The sequence below is a fragment of the Lepidochelys olivacea genome (genome assembly GCF_965140295.1).
Source record: "Lepidochelys olivacea isolate rLepOli2 genome assembly, chromosome: 6".
NCBI lineage: Eukaryota > Metazoa > Chordata > Testudines > Cheloniidae > Lepidochelys > Lepidochelys olivacea.
This window is the reverse complement of record NC_140416.1, coordinates 108,881,922-108,899,556: the sequence shown is the minus strand read 5'-3', so window position 1 is coordinate 108,899,556 and position 17,635 is coordinate 108,881,922. Positions and strand designations below refer to the sequence as shown.

General features: G+C 41.4%; 1 protein-coding gene across 1 annotated transcript in view; it reads left to right on the top strand.

Annotated features, from left to right (window-relative positions):
• LOC311522274 (exocyst complex component 3-like) overlaps positions 1–16,236 on the top strand; it is a 32,392-nt gene extending 16,156 nt beyond the window's left edge. The window contains exons 5-12 of the mRNA XM_084631402.1: positions 679–779; positions 3,222–3,314; positions 4,444–4,576; positions 9,419–9,529; positions 10,743–10,898; positions 13,793–13,914; positions 15,106–15,297; positions 16,153–16,236. Of these exons, the coding sequence (XP_084487528.1) occupies positions 679–779; positions 3,222–3,314; positions 4,444–4,576; positions 9,419–9,529; positions 10,743–10,898; positions 13,793–13,914; positions 15,106–15,292 (903 nt within the window). The 3' untranslated portion in view covers positions 15,293–15,297; positions 16,153–16,236. The remainder of the gene's footprint in view (positions 1–678; positions 780–3,221; positions 3,315–4,443; positions 4,577–9,418; positions 9,530–10,742; positions 10,899–13,792; positions 13,915–15,105; positions 15,298–16,152) is intronic.
• The last annotated feature ends 1,399 nt before the right edge of the window (positions 16,237–17,635 follow it).

Sequence of the window (17,635 nt, the reverse complement as noted above, 5' to 3'; positions counted from 1 at the left end):
CAAACAGAGACTGATTTTCATCCTTCTGGCAGGAAGAAACTAAGTGCTCTGCTTGGCTTACCACTTGCAAGTGTAAGGTGGTGTCAGGGGGAATTAACATGAGCAAATTGCCAGGACCCTGTTTATTATCTTAGGCCATGAAATGGAGCCCACCTATTCCTTGCCGCCAATCTGGTCGAATAAGCATCTCACCCCAGGAATACTGTCTACGTAAGTTTTTATATAGGCATCTTTTTATGGTCAAAGATGGGATTTCTCTATATAGTCATATCTATTCAAATACAAGGTCATGCTAAAGTTGCTGGCAAACCCCACAGAAATGAAGATGGCAAATATTGTATGAAGTGGGCCCTACAGCTGAGTATTACTAGTAATGCCCAAATGTGGGGCAGATTCTTCTACTCTTATTCGCACTGAGTGGCACCGTACTGCACAGGAAGTCCTACCGACTTCAGCAGAAGCATTTGTGGAGTAAGATACTATTCACTGTGAGTCTGGGTATCCAAATCTAGACCCTAGGGAGTATTTTTATTCACATGAGGATTTTTAAAACAAGGAACTAAATCATTCCCTAAGAAGATGGAGGGACTTTCAAAGGTGAAGAAGGTGTGAGAAATCATGCACACCCAATGACATTTGAATAACTTCAGAATGTTCTATCACTACTTAAATCGACAGGTATTAACAAGGAGGGCAAAGGCAGTCCAGCATATCAGTGATACCATAAAAGATAAGGTGGAAGCTGTATGTTTGGGAGAATTTCTGCATTTTCTGCATAGGTAAGAGGCCCATCTTTTTCTGCATTGACCCATCATCAGTAAAAGAAAGAAGAAATGGTAGCAGATTTATTGGTGATTTTTTGTTTGTCTGAAACTAATTTTGTTTCCCAATTCCCCATTTATTTCCCCATTGTACAGCAAGTTCTCATCAAACTGCCAGACTCAAGTTTCACCACCTTTCTTGGAGATTTTATTCCTCTGGACTTATTTGGTTTTCTTAAGTACTTGGGTCAACATTTATTCTGGGAAACAATAGAAAAGGACATTTCACACTCTGTTAGTACCCACGTGTGTTGTGTGTGTAACAGTAGTGTACCAGTGCCATGCATATTCTGGGGTCTGAGGGCCTCATCCAGTGACCCCTGAAGTCGATGGAAAGACTCTAATTGATTTTAATGGGTTTGGGATCAGGCCCAGAATAAGGCTCTCACTAAATTACCAGTAAGATTTTTTTTTTAACTCTCTTTCCTAACTGCTCAGAGAGAAGACTCTTTTCCCACTCTTAGTTACTAAAAGCAGAGGACACTACCTCCTCCTAACCCTTTCCCACTTGAATAAAGTACTGCACCCTCATCTTTCTTTCTTTCTTTCTTTCTTTCTTTCTTTCTTTCTTTCTAAATCCTTACTATGTAAGTATCAGAGACAACACAATTATCAGTACAACAGTGAGATTTTTGTTTAGAGAAACATTCTACATTAATATAATAATCAGGTCTCTCTATTTAACAGGCGCTTACCATACTGCACAGTAAGCCTCTTCTCCTATCCCTGCTTCTTGTCCTATCCTCAGAGGTTAAGAACAAAAAATTTTCTCCCTTTTGTACTTTTATGTACATGAAAACTGTCCCCTCTCAGTGTTCTCTTCTCCAGACTAAACAAACCCAATTTTTTCAATCTTCCCTCATAGGTCATGTTTTCTAAACCTTTATTCATTTTTGTTGCTCTTCTCTGGACTTTCTCCAGTTTGTCCACATCTTTCCTGAAATGTGGTGCCCAGAACTGGACACAATACTCCAGCTGAGGCCTAATTAACGCAGAGTAGAGCAGAAGGATTACTTCTCGTGTCTTGCTTACAATACTCCTGCTAATACATCCCAGAATGATGTTTGCTTTTTTTGCAACAGCGTTACACTGTTGACTCATATTTAGCTTGTGATCCACTATGACCCCCAGATCCCTTTCCGCAGTACTCCTTCCTAGGCAGTCATTTCCCATTTTGTATGTGTGCAACTGATTGTTCCTTTCTAAGTGGAGTACTTTGCATTTCATCCTAATTACTTCAGACCATTTCTCCAGTTTGTCCAGATCATTTTAAATTTTAATCCTATCTTCCAAGGCACTTGCAACCCCTCCCAGCTTGGTATTGTCTGCAAACTTTATAAATGTATTCTCTATACCATTATCTAAATCATTGGTGAAGATATTAAACAGAACCGGACCCAAACTGATCCCTGCGGGACCCCACTTGTTATGCTCTTCCAGCATGACTGTGAACCACTGATAACTACTCTCTGGGAATGATTTTCCAACCAGTTATGCACCCACCTTATAGTAGTTCCATCTAGGTTGAATTTCCTTAGTTTGTTTATGAGAAGGACATGTGAGACATTATCAGAAGCCTTACTAAAAGTCAAGATATACCACATCTACCGCTTCCCCACTATCCACAGGCTTCTTACCCTGTCATTTCTTCTGGCTCCTTCCTTCTCCTCTTTTTCCAGTATGGGTCTCTCACTGTATCCCATCCAGCAGAGAGTCCTGTACTACTACTTGTAGGCAATATATTTTCAGAAAGGAGTGTGATTTATTTTTCTTTTAAAGTTCACTGTCCCTTTAAATTAACAGAGGGAAGGAATTAAGTACAAGAGTGAGTTGCCCAGCAGTGCTATAAATCTGAGGCCTTTAGGGACTCAAGCTATCACCAGTTTTCACTGTATCAGAGGGGTAGCTGTGTTAGTCTGGATCTGTAAAAGCGGCAGAGTTCTGTGGCACCTTATAGACTAACAGACATATATGCTGTTAGTCTATAAGGTGCCACAGGACTCTTTGCCGCTTTTACAGATTCCACTGGTTACTCATACACACTGAGTCTTCTAGAAGTGCACCAGGTTTCGGGCAAGTCCCTTTTGCTTTGTCGCTTACAAGGAGCAAGTATTTTAAAAAATGAACACACAAAATCCCCAGAACCATTACAATGACAATGCCTAAGCTAAGTAACTTCCCAGTCTTATTACTGTAACACTTCCCTATCCCTTCCAGCTACTTAGGGCAGGGACTGTATCTTTTTCCTATTCTAGAAAGCACCTAGAAGAGTAAAACTGTGAACGCTAAGAATCAAAGTAATAATGGAATATTTGGTCTGTTTGCTGCCAGGCTAGCCGATTCTGTAATGTTGTCAGACCTTGCTATTTAAACATGTCTTTATTACTTTGTTTTATCTAGCTATAAACATGAAGTAAGAAGCCTTCTCCAACTTGACACCTTTTCTGAGACCGACAGCAATCTGCAAATACTTGAGAACTGCTGCATTTTCAGGTGAGAAAACAGACCAGTGTGACATGTGAAGTGAAGTGAACTTTCTGCTTTATGGGCCTCATCCAGCTCCCACTGAAGTCAATGAGACTACTTGAGTGCTTAAAGTTAAGCAAGAGCTTCAGTGATTTTGCTGGATCAAGCCCTATATGAACATCCTACCTCTTTTTGTTAAAAGGAACAGGAAGCAACAAAGCATAAAAGGAGAGAGGAGGTTCTAGGCACCAAAATGCTCAATTCAGTAGTTTTTGTGACAGTGGTGAAAACAGGCTCGCTGGTGGTTTTTCTGTGTAAGATTACCTAGGGATCTTTTGGAGTCAGCCAAAAATCCCTAGCCCCAAAAATAGCCACAGTGTTTACTTCAATTTTAGAGTCAGTCATGTGCAAGTAATTTTTTCTTTCATAATATATGCGCTGTGATATGTAGCTTACAGCAAAGGCAAGAGTCCCATAACATGTTTCTAACACTATGAATCCTAAACTGAAGAGTTATGTTGGCTCCACTGAGTAGAAAATATGTATATTATTCTTTTAAAATGTGAAAATAAAAATTACACATTAACCTTTTCCAGACAATAAAAATGATGATTTCTGATTTGTGAACACATTAACCTAGGACTTGCATGATTATGTAGATCTGAAGAATGTTCTGATTGTGTATGTCTGTATTTTTTGCTTGTAAGCTTTGGCCTTTTTAATGTACAGTGCTATTCAATTTGCATTTGTTATGGGCCAAACGTACAAAGGATCCCTGACCCAGTCTCCATTTGTCTGCAAGCTGTCTTACATGTGCAAATCCTGTTTGTGTGCTATTTTTTGTGTCCTCTCATTTGGGAAAATGACAGAATTTGCATTTGCAAAACCCATTTATGTTTGATTTGCATTAACAAATGTGGCATTTGTTTGTGTAAAGTTGCACACATTAACGAGAGCACTCAAAAATATATGCACCAGTGATTGTGCACTGAGGCCCTCATCCAGTGGTGCAGTTAAGCATGTAACAACCTTCAACCATTTGAAAAAGTCCCGTTGACTTAAATGGGAGTTGGATCAGCCCTTAAAGGAGACCATGGACTGAAAATATGGCCCAATGTGACTTTTGGTTTTGGTTTGTTCTTTTTTTTTTTTACAGAGCTGCTTGGCATAAGCTAATGTACATCTATCATGCTAGTGCTGACACTGATGCTAAAGTGAAGGAATTTATAGACCGTACAGAAGAACAGAGTAGAGAACTTCTTCTGCAGGCAATTACTTCTAAAGTCAAGGTATCTGAGACCAATGTTAACATTTAATGATATTTTCATGCTGTCAGGCAGATGTTCCTATCCTGATCCTGGGGATGATGTATGGCTTTGCCTGCAGGACTGAGGAATTGATATATTTTAGATCTGTACCTTGGAGCTTCTGTCTATTTAATCATTCAGGATTCTAATACTCTGCTTTTTGGAGCCATAGTCTTTTCGCTGTTACTAAAGATGCACCGATGGCTGCCCGCCTGTATTCAAATCCCAAGAGCTGGAGCGAAAAATATTAATTTCTAATGGCTATGAATTTCTCAATGAACAAAGTTAAATAATGTGATGCCATTTATCTTTGGTGTATTGTTCACTTCTTCCCAAAGATGAAGACCACTGCAAATATATCAGATGGTTGTCAAAGCCCGTGTGTGTGTCTCCCCTGGGTTAATCTAGGTACAGAGAAGGTAGATCAAGAGCTTCTGTTCTCCATGTCTCATAACTCAAGAACGAGGGGACATTTAGTGACATTGAAAGGTGACAAATTCAAAACTGATAAAAGAAATACTTTTCTACATGGTGCACAATTAGACTGTGGAACTCATTGCCACAGTAAGTCATTAAAGCCAAGAACTTAGCAAGATTCAAAAAGCACCTGGATATTTATCTGGAGATCAAGCATATCCAGAGTTATCATAGCCAATGGAAACAAAATTTGGGAAGGGAATTTAAATCTCATGCTTGAGGCCTTAAGTCAGCCTCTGACTGTTAGAGATCAGGATGAGATTTAATGTGGAGGGCAGATTATCTTGCATATGTCTGCTGTAGGGTTCTTGTACCTTCCTCTGAAGCATCTGGTGCTGACTATTGTTGGAGATAGGCTGCTGGACTAGATGAACCCCAGGGTTGATCCAGTTTGGCAGTTCTGTGTGGGCCTCACTGATATAGCTATCGCTCCACTGAGAGGCTGTCTGCCTTCCACAGTTGTATGAAGTGTTGTTATAGCTGTGCTGGTCCCAGGATGCCAGACAGACAAGGTGGGTGAGGGAATACCTTTTAGTGGACCAGCTTCTGTTGGTGAGAGAGACAAAATGTCAAGCTTACACAGAGCACTTTTTCTGGACTGGGAAACTTTTTCAGGCTGGGTCTACACTACAAACGTACACATAGGTGCCGGAACTCCAATTTGTTTAGGTTATTCTGGACCATATCTCTACCCTCCAGCATGTCTACCTCTCCCCCCAGCTCAGTGTCATCTGCGAACTTGCTGAGGGAGCAATCCATCCCATCATCCAGATAATTAATGAAGATGTTGAACAAAACCGGACCCAGGACTGACCCCTGGGGCACTCCACTTGATACCGGCTGCCAACTAGACATTGAGCCGTTGATCACTACCCATTGAGCCTAGCTTTCTATCTACTTTATAGCTTTTCTATCTAGTCAGCTTTCTATCTACTTTATAGTCTATTCATCCCATCCATACTTTTTTAACTTGCTGGCAAGAATATTGTGGGAAACCATATCAAAAGCTTTGCTAAAGTCGAGGTATATCACGTCCACCACTTTCCCCATATCCACAGAGCCAGTTATCTCATCATAGAAGGCAATTAGGTTGGTCAGGCATGACTTGCCCTTGGTGAATCCATGTTGACTGTTCCTGATCACTTTCCTCTCCTCCAAGTGCTTCAAAATGGATTCCTTGAGGACTTGCTTCATGATTTTTTCAGGGACTGAGATGAGGCTGACCAGTCTGTAGTTCCCTGGATTCTCCTTCTTCCCTTTTTAAAAGATGGGCACTACATTAGCCTTTTTCCAATCGTCCGGGACCTCCCCCAATTGCCACAATCTTTCAAAGATAATGGCCAATGGCTCTGCAATCACATCAGGTCAGATATAGAGTGATTACTTTGTGAAAAATGTTCACCCACAGGTGATAGGGTGTTTTTGTCTTTTATCATTGTCCTTTGTGAGTTCATCTGAGCATGTAGTGAGTATCTCATTGCAGCCACTCAGTTGCTATTGGGGCACTTAGTCCACAGGATGAGGCACAACACATGTTGTGATAGGCATGCGTAGGACTCACGGATCTTGTAAGATGTGTTGGGGAAGGGGATGTTGATCATTTTAGCAGTGGAGATATGTCTGCATGTTTTGCATCTGTTATTCTGGCAGGGTCTGGTGTCGCTTTGAGTTGGTGTGGCCTTGTCTGTGGAGAATTTACTCCTGATGATGCTCCTGGGGATGTTGGGTGTTTGAAGGCCAGAAGAAGGGGTTCAGGAAAGATTTCTTTCAGGATGGGGTCCCCTTTGAGTATGGGTTGTAGTCATTTGTTTATACCCCATATGGGTTCCTGTGTGGGGTGGTAGATAACAACTAGGGGTATGTAGTCAGAAGGGGTTTCATTTCTGTATAGGAGCAGGTTCTCCTGGGATATTTGAGTGGCCCATTCCATGATGCGATCTGCATGTCTGGTGCAGTGTCCTTGTTTGGTGAAGGTGGTTTTGAGTGTGTTAAGGTGTATATCCTAGGCTCTCTTCTCTGAGCATATTCTGTGGTATCTGAAGCTATGTCTACACTAGCACTTATGTCAGCAAAACTTTTGTCACTCAGGAATGTGAAAAAACACCCCTCTAAGAGCAACATAAGTTTTGCTGGCATAAGTGCTCTTGTGCACAACGCTATGTCAATGGGAGATGCTCTCCCACCGACAAAGCTACAGCCGCTTGTTGAGTTGGTTTTATTATGTTGATGGGAGAGCTCTCTCCCATTGGCATAATGCGGCTACACCATTGATCTTACAGTGACACAGCAGTATCGGTACAGCTGTGCTGTTGTAAGCTTATAAGTGTAGACATGGCCTGAGTAGATTACAGATTTCTTGGTGTGTTTTGGATGATGACTGGATCTATGACGGTCGGTGTGGTGGTCCATGGGTTTCTTGTATATAGTTGTCTGTAGGGTTCCATTGCTGAAGTTGATTGTGGTGTGCAGGAAGTTGATGCTGGTGTGGGTGTGTTCCAGAGACAGTTTAATGGATGGGCGGTGGTTGTTGAAGTTGTGGTAGAAATCTATGAGTGCATGTAGGTCGTCTTTCCAGAGGATGAAAATATCATTGATGTATCTCAGGTATATCATTGGTTTCATGGTGCATTTGTCCAGAAATTCTTCTTCAAGGTTGGCTATGAAATGGTTGGCATATTGGGGAGCCATCCTAGTACCCATGGCTGTTCCCATGGTTTGGACAAAGTGTTCGTTGTTTAATTGTTTAATGTAAAATTGTTATGGATGAGAATGGGTGTAATGGATGCATTTGGTGATGTGTGTTGGGGTGGATATCTGAGGGTTGTCCATTGTCTTGTAAATATTTGAGGCAGGCAGTTATGCCATCATTGTGAGGGATGTTGGTGTACAGGGAGGTGAAATTTATGGTGGGAAGAATGGTATTCTGAGGGAGGTTGTTAATGTTGCAGGGTTTGTGAAGGAAATCAGTTGTTTCTTGGAGGAAGCTGGTTCCTTCTGGAGCATGTGAGGTGCAGTAAGTGGTTCCTCAGTTTTTCTGAAGTCCATTTGCCAAGCTGTTCAGCATATTTGGAGTTGTATATAGTGGTCAGATTGTGTTAGATGATGAGACTTCTGGGATGATGTTTTGTTTCTCATATTTGCTCAGGAAGTAGATGTCGCTAGTAAGTTTCACTTCCTTTTTCTTTATGCTGTGGAGTTTCCATTTCAGATGGCAAAATTAGGTATCTTCCGTTATTTCATGCAATGTTGTTGTAGCTGTGTTGGTCCCAGGATATTAGAGAGACAAGGTAATATCTTTTATTGGCCCAACTTCTGTTGATGAGAGAGACAAGCTTTGGAGCTTACTCAGATGTCTTCTTCAGCTCCCCACAGACCAGGACACACCAACTTAAAGCAGCACCAGACCCTGTGAGAACAAGAGATACAAAACCTGCAGACATATCTCCACTGCTCTAATGATCAACACACCCCACAACACACCTTTCAAGATCCATGTATCCTACACATGCCTATCACAAGATGTGGTGTACCTCAGCCAGTGAACTAAATGCCCCAGTAGCCACTATGTGGGTGAAACCAGACAGTTACTACAGTCTTGCATGAACTCACCCAGGAAAATGATGAAAGACAAAACCTCCCTGTCACCTGTGGGTGAACGCTTTTCACAAAGAGATCACTCTATATCTGGCCTATCAGTCCTCATCTTCAAAGGAAACCTGTACAATACTTTCAAAAGATGAGTCTGGGAGCTTAAATTCATAACTTTGCGAGCCACTAAAAATCATGGACTGAACAGAGACCTGGGTTTATGGTTTATTGCAAAAAATCTATAACCCATTAACAACCCCCCCCACTTCCTTCCCACCCATTCTTCCCTATGATTGGAGGGGTGTTAATGGGCCACTTCACCTTCAATGGTTCCTTGAAATATGTGTTAACTATTTATGCTAAACAATCTGTTCCACCTTGTATGTAGCTGTGACACTCTGAGTAAGTTTCCCCGACCTGCAGAAGAGCTCTGTATAGCTCCAAAGCTTGCCTCTCTCGCCAACAGAAGTTGGTCCAGTAAAAGATATTGCCTTCCCCACCCGGTCTCTTCCACAGTCTGAGGTCTTCCAGTGTTGGGGCTTCAGCACGTTAATTTAGTCCATGTTGGGTTTTAGTTGTTTCCCTGCTTTCCTCGCTTTGCTCATCATTTGAAACAAGGGAATGAAAAGAAGAAGCTGCAGCACTTGAATGACTCCACCTCTAAAAGTGGATGGAGCAAACAGAAACAAAGCCCATATACCAGCTCTGTGATGTCTCTACATGGTCTGCCGTTGACGTCAGTTATTTCCTGTTCCTCAGGTGGCACTGAAGGCTCACTTCAGAAAAGGTCATAGTGATTTTGACAGATTTCTAGACTGCTTACGGTCCAGTTTTTCAAGGTTTGAGATGAAAAATACAGAGACCTATGAGGTAAGAAATAAGCAAGATATTACTAAGAAAAACCACCACAAACCATGCTAGTGGATGTTGGGATTGCTACGTATTTCAGAGTTAACCCCAACTCCCGTTTAGCCCCAAGCAGTTTAGAAGAAGTCCTGATAGTCTCAGTCTGGTTCCTAACAGACAGGTGTTAACATCACAAAAACCACTATTACAATTACAACTCTTGTTGTGATCTTAGCAGAGAAGCCAGGAAAGGAAGGGGCATGGAAACAGGCAGGGGAGGGGGTTGGACTACCTTAAAAGGTGCCTCACCCGGTCATGGCTGTAGCAATCTGTCTAGCTAAGCACTTTTAAGGCCCCCCATTACCATTGTATCTGAAACCCTTGTAATTTTTAATGCATTTGTCCTCAGAACATCCCTATGAAGTAGGGACTTGCTATTATCCTTATTTTACTGGTGGAGAATGAAGGCCAAGAGAAACCTAAATAACTTCCCTAAGGTCTCACTGGAAGTCTGTGGCACAGCAGGGATTTGAACCTGTGTCTCCCATATAGAAAGCTAGTACCCTAAACACCTGGCTATCCTTCCTTTCATTAAGGGGAAGTTTGCATTGCTGCTGCCTGTGCTATGCATGTCCTATGGTTAAAAACAAGACTTCCAATTCCACATCTGTAAATATGGCACCTTTCACCACCACTAATTTCAATTCAAAGATAGAAAAAGCATTGCAACATAGAACTTTGGAGCTACTCTGTTTGTTCGTTAGAACCTGTCACTGGACATTGTGTCACACGAATGCCATGTCAGGTAGCAGTGCTGGGGTAGAACACTAAGCCAGAACTGACTGTGTTGCTAAGTTTGTTTGGGGTAGGGTTAGAGATTTCCTACGTGCTTTGACTGCAGTCTAAAACTGACCTGATTTAAATTGTTAATGATCTGTAGTTTTGTCCAATAAACTGTCTTTTCTTAGTAATATTTGAGGGCTAGAGCTCTCTCATTCCCTTTAAGTACTTACATGGCCCTCATCGCCCATAGTCTCTAAACAGATTGTGCCCACCATAGTACATCCATGTGTCAGACTAGCACTGCAAGACTCTTTAAAAGGGTTCAGAGGGGGAAGATTGGGGCCTGCTTCTGAGTGAAACCAAAGTGGTCAGTGTCTTTCTATCCAGAATCGGCCTTTACTCATAGCCACACTCAGCACAAAGAGGCTAATCTTTGTTTCTTTGTCTGGAACAGACCCTCATCCAGACTGTCCATCACAACATTATCACTGAGTATGTTCAGGCTCTCCTAATTGCTTCTGGGAAGTCATCTTCTGCAAAGCGGAGGAAAATTGCCAACAAAATTGAAGCAGATCACAGGGCAATGCAAACACTCTTTGAAGAATGCTTCGTAAGTCTTTGATTTGGCTTTGCAGTGTTATGTTTACTCTTTCCACCACCAAGTACAAGAACCTGGGCAATGAGCAGCACATTTCTGAATGGAACAGGAGCACTTAACAAACTGATACCCAGCTTCCCATACATAAACATCAGTCATGTTTCAAGACATCATGTTGGCAGTTCAAATCTGCTATCAGTGGTGCAAAATATTGTTAGTTTGTAGCTTTGGAATGTAGGGGGAACCACAAGATTTCTACTTTTTCCCCTGTAACAGGAAATAGTGAGAGGCTCAAAACTGGGGTGAGTCAATTACATCAGCTAGGCCCATTGTACTTCAGGGGGCAATTGTCTCAGTAGAACAGGTGACGTTGTCTATGCTGCTCTACCGTACGGCTTTTGCCAGGTGGGCAATGCAGAGTCCTATAGAACTGATAGTCTCCTACACTCTCCTCAAAGGTCTGCTGTAGTATAGTTTCAGTTGGATACGGTATCCTTCTCACTTCCTGCTCTGACAGGCGGTTGGATGCTTCCGTGTTCCACTACAGAAGTTGCTGCATTTCAGTAGTGGGTAAAGGGCTTGCTGTATCTCTTTTACTTATCTCAGAGGGATCAGGATTATCATGAAGGTTTGTAAAGCACATGTAGAGAGATGGGTGAAATGCACTGCAGAGGGCCTAGTAATGTATTATAATTAAGAATACTGTAATTCTTGGCTACCTGGTACATTTTCCCAAATAAATTACTGGTGAGTACAAGATAAAGCAAAGCAGAGGCCAGGTGGATCCAGAACAGATGAATTTCCAAAGGAGGCTGGATGTTTTGTGTGAAATCAGAAGGAAGTGCATGCAAACAGCAGTCTGGGATGTGAAAAGAGGCTTTTGTAGTATTGCCAGCCCTTTTGATTTTATAGCAAATCTCTCAACATCTGGCATTTTTCCTAATCCCCCAGCTACTGGAGTCATGTGATTACATCAGGCTCTTAGCTTTCATTTAAAAAAATTAAGTTACCAGCCTTACGGTTGGAGAGAAAAGCTGGAAAACATGAACCCAAAGGGCTCAGAAACTAAATGGCACAAATAAAAAGACCCCAAATTAATTATTTTAAAGAATCTATTAATTTTAAGTCAATCACATGATTTCTTAGGCCCAACTCATTATTTTTGGCTGCTTGGGTTTGACAATCCTCCTTTCTATCCTCAGTGAGAGCTGCAGTAAACTGGTTGTCAGTAATTCGAACTCTGTATAAATAAACAAAAATTTTTAGTCTCCCTTGGAAAAAGCTCAGACTCACTGCAATTAATCCATTAGTCTCAGTATGGAAAAATGAAAACTGCTAGTACTTTTAAAGTCTATTGTATTAAGTAGGCCATTTAAAGAGCGCTTAAAACTTTCAGAGACCACCAGAAATATGTTATTTAAAAAACAAAAAAAGAATCTCTAACAGATAGCTCTTAAACTTGCCATTAATGCTGTGCTCAGCATTGTATAAGACATGGAAGAAGAGCTGATCTTATCACTAAATTAGGCAATGCATAGGCAATCCAAGAAAATCTAATTGTATGTATAAGCACACACAATCTATAATATACACAGGTTGAAGAACCAATCTGCATGCAGTTGGTAAAATGCCACTCCCGTCACCCATGCTCTTTCCTCTCTCATTGCTCAGGGTATTAGCACTGAAAACCTTGCTAGAAGAAATATACTTAAAAATGCAGGCTGATGTTCAGTCAAGTTAGGTGCATAATTGTGCATGCAAGATATATGCTCAACTGCATACTTAATTTATGCATGCAGTTACTACCATGGTTGCATCTGCTTCCTGACCTAGCCTGCCATGTGCCCATGCTTTCCCCTTTCAAGTCCCTTCTCAAAACATATGTTGAAACTCCCAGCCCTCCCCTCAAAGAAGTGTTTGCTAAATAATAATTACATATATTGTAAAAGAAGAGCGAACAAGATTGTGTTAAGCATTACTGCTCAGTCACCTACACTTTGGCTATTTTAGATCAAGGATCTTGTCTTCCTGCCTCTCTGTGTAGACCTTTTTGGCACTCTGTAATAAATAACATATGATAATAGTGAGCTTGACAAACAGGGAATATTGTACAGTTTGAGTATGTTAGGGAGAAAAAACCCGGCAATAATTATAGTTTTCTTGGTATGCAGAGCTACACGCAGTCTGTATTTCTGCAATGCAGAGGAAGAGAGAGAGGAGGGTTTTCTCTAAATATTATCTTTTGAATTTATGTTCAGTGCAGAGATGTGCTAGCTCTTGGAAAATCCAGTCTTATTCTTGGTGCTAAGTAGATATCGTGGGAATGTGTGCTTGTCCTGAACTAATTTGAACAGCACATTCCCTAGCTTTGCTTTGCCATAGAATTTATGCTGATATTGTGGCATAAATAATTCAGAGTAGCAATTTACTCTTATTACCTTCCTACTCAAAATGTGAGCAAGATCTGAAGCTAACTCTGGGCAGTTCATTCCAATCCTCATCTATCAAATGTCATTAAAAAAGGAATATTTCTTTGCTTGCTTTTATAGGGTTCAGTCCTGCAGGAGTGCACAGATCCATGCAGGATCAAACCCTTTTTTCACTTTGTCTTTTTGTTCGAATTTCACCCCCTCATAGCCTCGCTCTTTTGTTGGGCTTGTTTAAAGCTGGCAATAATGCAGCTGCATGTATTGACCAGTAGGGGATGCTAATGCAGTTGCATGATTAGATTCTACTTTATTCTTACATTTGGGGAGGGGGGGAAATAGCACACAACCCCTGCAATGCTCGTAGCTCTTTCTGGTCCACAAGTAGGTGACCCAAGTCTGATCCTGAAGCCAGATCTTCACAGTGCACTCTACTTCCTCTGCCACTCCAGTTGAATGCATATGTTCTTATATCCCTAGGGCCCTAGAACTGCTTCACTGGATGATCCTATTGAAGGAATCCTAGAGTTTATTCTACTTACTGACATCGAAGCAATGAAAATACAGCTTGTGATTCTTGTCCACAAGTTTCCAGATATAAGGTAAGGCATTTCATGGATTATTCAGGCTGCTTAGCTGGTTATTTACAGCCATAAATCCTGTAACAATATTTGTTATCCAATACACTACCTGTGCACCTTCTTGGCTGTGCTTTGGGATTATTATAGTCAGAGCTGGTACCAACATCTATAGTTAAGGCTGCCTGACACCTCCATTATTAGATCCTGTTTTCAGTTGCTTATAACTATCAAACGTTGACCATTTGGGTTGACATTTCCCATTCTGTGCACTGAATGAGGCAGGGGTCCAGAGGAAAAAAGTCGCATGTGATCATGTAATTAAAGACTATATCATAATGCACATGCACAAGGGGGCCAAATTAGCATTGCACCAACAATCTTAATTCAGGCAATTCTTAACTTTTGAATGTTTAACTTGGCAACCTTAACATTCTTCTAACGTCGTTCTTTTGTGTGTCGTTAATTATACTTTATCCAACTTGCGTTCAGCACTTACATTTCACACAGGAAACTGACAGTAGGAACTAAAATTGACTTTTAGTTCCAAAAATGAAATTGTAGCTAATCTCAGTTTGTCAAACTGTTCTGGTTTTTTTCCTTCAATTCCTTCCATCATTTTTCTGATGCCCTGTTCTAGTAACTGTATTTTTCCAAGTTAACTTATATGCACAGACAGTACTCGGAAAAATACCCGTTTTGATCGTAGTCTCTTAGGGCCAAAGCTAGCGCTGGTTCAATGTCATTGACTTCAATGGCGTCACATCTGCTTACATCACATCTGACTTGGGTTCTTATTGCCCGCATCATTAAATAGGGTGATAAGTGACCATTCAATTCAGTCAAGCAACTACCACACAGAGGAAAAAAACATCTTCCAGGTGACCAAGAGGTCACCATCTCTTTGCAGAAAGGGTACAAAAAATGCTTTTAAAAATAAAATGTGGAGTCACCATAAAAACCAACCTTCCAAACAATCAAACAGTCTTGGTCTGCTCTTACTAGAGAACTGGGTCAGGAAAAGCTTTGGCTAGGTGAGATCATAATTTTAAATACAGCTATAACAGGCTGGGTGGCCATAGGTGTTAGAAACCAATTTATCAGCAGTTGAAGTTTAATAGTTTCCAAGACTCTGCTCTTTGTAATTGGGTCTTATCAAGCAAACATATTTGTCTCCTCTGTTTTACTGGTCTGATTCCTGGTACTTTTGGAAAGGAAAGAACATCTGAATATAATCTTGGACATCAAAGGAACTCTCAGTTGGACAGACAGAAATGCTGTGTTGGAGGTGGTTTATGATAATTATGTGGAAGCTGAAAGAGGACAAAAGTTGTTTTTTGACGAGATAGAAATAAAGGCTGGAAAATATGGAGTCTGTGGCGGCTGCTGCTGCTGCTATTAGGAAAGGTGAGTGTGTGTGAATACATATGCCTATAGGTGTGTGTAAATAGATTTATAGCTAGATAATGTAATAGTTGATGTGACTGTAATGCCACTTTTTTAGATTTCTAATACAAATTGGCATTAATAACTCTTATATAGCATTTTCCACCTGTAGATCTCGGTGTGTCTTTAAGTATCATTTTGCAGATAGAGCAGCTGGGGTACAGAGTGCTTAAGTGACTTGGCCAAGTTACGGCAGGTCAGTGGAAGAGCTGTGAATAGAACCCAGAACTCTTGGCTCCTAGTCTAATCACAGAGAATCACAGAGCACAGGGCCTGTTCAGACTGTCCAGTTAGCCCTGCTTAGGAGTGACAATCCCTATCCTTTTTAAACAAATACTTAATGTTTTTCCATTTGGTCCCTCCATAAATCTCCCCTAGTCCAATGCATTTCAACAGAGTGCATAGATTCATAGCTTTTAAGGCCATTAGGAACCTTTATGGTCATCTAGTCTGACTACCTCCTTAACACTGGCCAGGGAATTTCACCGTGATTCCTGCATTCAAGCCCATAACTTCTGAGTGAGCTAGCACATATCGTCTGAAAAGATATCCAGTCTTGATTTAAAGACTTCCAGTGATGGCCAATGCCTACTCATTCCAATGGTTAGTTACCCTCACTCTGAATAATTTACATCTTATTTCTAGTCTGAATTTGTCTTGCTTCAGCTTCAAACCATAGGATCATGTTAAATCTTTGGCTGCTCATTAGAGCCCTCTCCCTATGTAGGTTTATCGCCTCGCTCTGTATTGAGAGTGCATTCACACACACACATTGTTTTATTTCAGTTTCACAAACATTTCCTTTCTTTCACTCAGGTCTAATATGGAAAGTCAGAAGCCACCCTCCTCGCCTGTGTCACAAAGGTTCCATCATCAGCAGGCAACATCTGAGATCACAGCTACTTGAAAGTTGCTCGGAATGGCAAACCATATTTGTCTGCTGAAAACAGCCTGTAGGCCATGCAAGACCATGTGCCAGAGTGTTTCAAGACAAGAAGATCACATAAACCCAAACCATGGTTCCCTGCATGAAGTCCAACTGAAAAGGGGAATGCACATGGGTTAGAATCCTCCCTCAAACCTGCAGCTAGATTCTTGCTTAGCTGGGCTATGGCTGCTAGGAAGAGAAGCACTGGAGAGAGCCACATCTTGCTTCATAGGGGATTGGGTCAGTAAGCCCCTGCCATTTCCCCAGTCCTTCTACAATGCTCCTTTCCACAGTCCTGCACAGAGAGCCACTATGTAGCATGCTCTGTGGCATGCAGAGGGCTGCGGAAGCCTTTTGGCGCATGGTTACTACCTAGCATCCTGCTCAGCCGGAAGGTGGCATTTCCATAGCATTTGGGGCCTTGCAGGCCCCCAGAGGGGAAGCAGGATGTGGCACTTAGCTTTTGTGTCCCATTCAGTTGCTTAAATGGAAAGCCATACTAATAACACAGAACTTACATCAATCCCCAGTAGCCCATTACAATGGATTGTGGACATAGTGTAATTAGTATCTTAGTTTTATAACTGGCTTCAGAGCTGAGTTTGTCTTTCCATCCATATAACTCAGTTTACCGAAAATTTCCCCTGCTGTAATACTCTCATTTCTTTAACATGGGAATTTTTGCTGTGGAAGTCTCATGTGCAGTGGACAGTTAAAATAGCTGTTTCCACTCTGGGTCGGTGTGAACTTCTTTCAGATGTGAATAGACAAGAAGTACAGTATGGGAAAACAATAGCCCTTCTTTTTGCCCACGTATAGGCTGGTCATAATCTCAGAGCTGGATTTGGTTCAAGGCCGCATTTGCCATTCTGACAAGTGTAAACAAATTAGCCGTGCAGAAAAGAACTGCGATTATCAGATACTCTTCAACTCTTATAGGCAGCCATTCTGCATCAGTGACAGCTTCCTCAAACATGGCCTTTTACCCCTGTTTTGTTGGCAGTTCAGTGTGCTCATGATTAATTAGGAATGGAACAAGAGAAGCAAGTTGGTTGGTTTTTGTGTATATGAAAAACTTGTAATCAAGCTGCCCCGTGAGATGTTTGGGGGAAAGTCCCCTAAATCAAAATGAAATTTTAAAAGGTGTCACACTACAAAACTATAAACTCTCATCTGTGCTCTTTGCTGAGTCTGAAAGCTCATTTCTTCAATAAACTAGCCTTTAAAGGCCAGATTCTGCTTTCCTTACTCCTGGTGAACGGTACCTCCCTCTACAACTAGACCCAAATAGACCTATTCCAAGTAAGGTGACACACAGGGTGAACAGGGGAATGTGTGCCTTGCCCATGGCAAATATATGGGTTTTAAAAA